This window comes from Lepeophtheirus salmonis, unplaced genomic scaffold (assembly GCF_016086655.4).
Source record: "Lepeophtheirus salmonis unplaced genomic scaffold, UVic_Lsal_1.4 unplaced_contig_109_pilon, whole genome shotgun sequence".
Taxonomy (NCBI): domain Eukaryota; kingdom Metazoa; phylum Arthropoda; class Copepoda; order Siphonostomatoida; family Caligidae; genus Lepeophtheirus; species Lepeophtheirus salmonis.
In genome coordinates this window covers 1595-5243 of record NW_027289309.1, presented here as the reverse complement: position 1 = coordinate 5243, position 3649 = coordinate 1595, and the positions used below count along the sequence as shown (strand labels likewise).

Sequence of the window (3649 nt, the reverse complement as noted above, 5' to 3'; positions counted from 1 at the left end):
TACCAAACTTAGACTGTATACAAAATAACCAAGGCCAATAAAGCTGAACCGATACTGTTGAAATAAAAGAAGCGAGACCGGAACCGATAGAAGCACTGAACCTGAACCGGGCAAACCTTAATTTTTACTATTTCAGCTATATAATATGTTTAGTTTGTTTGTGAGAGGTTAGAAGCATTTTGGGTATTTGGGGATTTTGTGCTATTAATTTTATTAATTAATATCAAATCGTCATATGAAGTTCACTTCATAATTATATTCATGTAATCATTTGCTATAATACTCTTATATTTCAGTATATTTTCTAAACACCATCTATTTGTTTAAGCAGTTGAATTGTAATATTGATGATGACTGAATCAAAGCTAAGGACTAAAAATAGCAGGGTTGTTAGATTTTCATATTGGCTTGTCATGATTCCACAGGAGCTTCCTCAGTGGGAGCAGATCTAAACAAACTGACTGTTATAGGTTTTTGAAGTAATAGATGCGCACACTTACCCATGGACACAAGAGCTCATACATTCTTGTAGAGTATCATATAAATTGGCAGTAGCTCCACAGCCTCCATAAATATAGGGCTCACAAGACATTGTATCATATTTGAAAGTAAATTTAGGAAAATATCCAGCACAGAATATCTCTCCAGTAACGGGCTCAGACTTACAATGTTCAGACTTCACAGATGAATCTCCAGGTCGTGCCGTGACAGCATTGAAACAAAAGGATTTGTAGTAATGCGCAGAAGGGTAGGATCAAAGAAAATAACTTGTTCATGGTTCACTTTTCAAGTATGGATTGATTTAACTTATTCCTTTGCAAATGGTATTTATAATGTATTATTTTCTTTGCCTTGGCGTCATAAAGAAGTGTGCGCGCGTCCATATGTGTTTTTAAATCTCTCTTCCCTTCCCCCCTCCCCCCACACCACCTTCAAAGAAAGAACAAAAATTTTAATTTTGATATAGCTACAAATAGCAAATAAATAATACGAGTGTCAAATTACTAGTTATGCGAAAATCACAGACAGAAAGAAAAAAAAAAATTCTTGTATTTTTTTTACTTCTTCTTTTTTTTACCAATATTTTTGATTGTTATTTTATTTTTATTTTTTTCAACTTTGGACCAGTAATAAAGATTGCAAAATAAAATAGAACCTTGTTCTGGAAAAAAAGAATAAATTACAAGAACAAAAATTCGAATGATTAATATGATGATTCATAAATGATTTCAACTGCAATTCGAGAAACTTTCAAACCTATAAGGTCCATAATATTTCCTTTAAAAAAAATTGAATTCAACTTTTCTAGTTTGTAGTATAACAAAATTAGGCAGATTGTTCTACGGGTCATTAAATAAATGGACTAAGGAGAAAATAGAGGAGACCAAAAACAGGGACAACACAGGATGGGTGTATTAGTCTTTTCTTTTTTTTTTTTCTCGAACATCAAAATTTAAAGTCTTAAAATTTACAAAAGAGTTAAAAAAATAATGCAGATATTTGTGGACAAAAATCTATAATTTTTGTTGTCCTTTTTAGTTAACAACTGTTTTTGGAGAATAAAAATAATTTTTTCAGGAACATTATGCTTGAAATAATGAAGTTATTTTTAGATTATTTTCTTTGCAACGAATATTGTAACAGTTATTGATTATTTGGTTATCAATTGATATAATTTCATCATAATTCCTTTTATAACTTTTTATAAGCATACCTAATTCTCCTCTAAATGTGTTGGGTCCTGTTGACCTTCCATGATAAAATTCAAATAGTTTTTTGAAGGGTAATTCATTAAAATGGAGCATACAAATAATCCATTGTAAAGGAGTGTCTAATTTTGGTTCAAAAAGCCTAACGATGCCACCTTTGGGCCCTGTATTTACTGCAGTTCCATCGCATCCAATGGCTCTGATAGAATGAAGACTTCCAGATTCAGATTCCATGATAAGTGCAAATAAATAATAGTTGTTTTTAGTTCGATAATTTATAGAATGAAGAAATTGATTTTATAAACAAAGGATATAATTGTTCTTTGTTCTTCGAGGTACTCAGTAATTAATAATGACACTGGTAAGACTAAATAACCCTACGGGTAATAATGTTACTTTCTTTAAAAGTAAAATTGCATTGATTTTATAAGCAATAAACATTTTACACCAATGCCCATTTCGAGTGCCTAAGAAACGCAAATTCTGTTGTGTCTTGACCAATGTCAAGGTCTCAACTACAAACTCAATTTGATATTTGTTAAAAAAACCAATAGTTTCTAAATTTTCATAAATCAAACTCCCAAATACCACACATTGTCTTATTTATTTTCATTTTTTTGCTATATAAAAATAGTTTAATTTACTATGAAGAAGTAAAAAATTTATTTTACAAATGTTCATATATGTGTATTGTACATAATTCAGTTTACTATAATTTGTTGAAAAAAATTAAACGGTTGAAGAAAAATTGCAATGTGCCTTATGTTACTCTACACTATATTTCTTTGATAAAGTCCACAAGTGCAGTAAAAAAACTCGTTTTTTAATAAACAAAGAGATTTTTTATAAAATAAAAAAATGTTTTTTACACTCATACTACATTACAAAAAAAATTATTGTGTATGTAACATCATTTTTGGAGAAATTTTTGAACTAACCGTAAGGTTGACTGGAAGTAGCCCTTCGAATTTTTGCTGCGGGACATTCTTACGCATACTAAACCTCAACTCATGGTGGAAACGGATTTTGGATTAGTAAAAATTGGTTTCATAAGACACACTCTACTGTATATCATACTCCCGGTTTTTTTTAATACTGAATTAGTATATGATATGCATCATAGAACTTTATATACAGTGCATCCGGTGACTTATTTTCATTCATACAGACATTCAGACATAAGTAAATTATTTTTTACTTGCTAAATGGTTATTAGTTGAATCAGTGTTACTTTTGCTAGACTTTTTCATGACAATTAGACAAGTGTTGTGCAAAAAAAAGGTTATGTTCCACTCAATTCAGTAGAATTGTATCAACGCACTGAATACTTAAATCGTATATCATGTTCACATAATAAAATGTCCTAATTTCCTTAATGACACATTATTTCAGATTGTAATTAAGTAAGAGTTGATGTTTTTACATATACCCATTACCCAAGAATGAATCTTTGTTTTATTAATAAAGAAGATATATCCACACTTCACATCAAGTATGTTTTTAAACCTGAAACAAGGTCCGGAAGAGGTGATTGACAGAAAATTCATTCGACCTGTAATACTATTTAGTGATGGATAAAATTAATGTAATTATTTCTTAATCTACAATAATACAAATTTATTCAATCATTCAATTTAAAGAAAAGTCTAGTTATTTATTCAGTTAAAAATATTATTTAATTTTTTAACTCAAATTTAATATTTTTAGCTGTTGCAACCGTTCTTTGCTCCGAAAAAGTTCTAAATAGATTATATAAAATAGATTCGTAGACACATATAAGTATAAGCAATTGAGTCCTATACAATGTGTATTACAACTGTTCCGGGCTCTCCTACGATAAAATAGACTATTCAATTATTATGAACAAATGTCCAGTTTGAAGAGTTCCAATTTTGTATGCGTAGATCCGGAAACTTTTGTTATATAAAGTTGGGGGAGGG

At 29.7% G+C, this 3649-nt stretch overlaps 1 protein-coding gene across 1 annotated transcript; it reads right to left on the bottom strand.

Moving 5' to 3' along the window:
• Positions 1-267: 267 nt before the first annotated feature.
• Positions 268-791, bottom strand: LOC121130714 (PI-actitoxin-Aeq3b-like). Its single transcript, XM_040726427.2, is given in 3 exon segments — positions 268-448; positions 501-725; positions 727-791. Coding segments are annotated over 3 exon segments (312 nt in total). The 5' UTR covers positions 777-791; the 3' UTR covers positions 268-411.
• Positions 792-3649: the final 2858 nt, after the last annotated feature.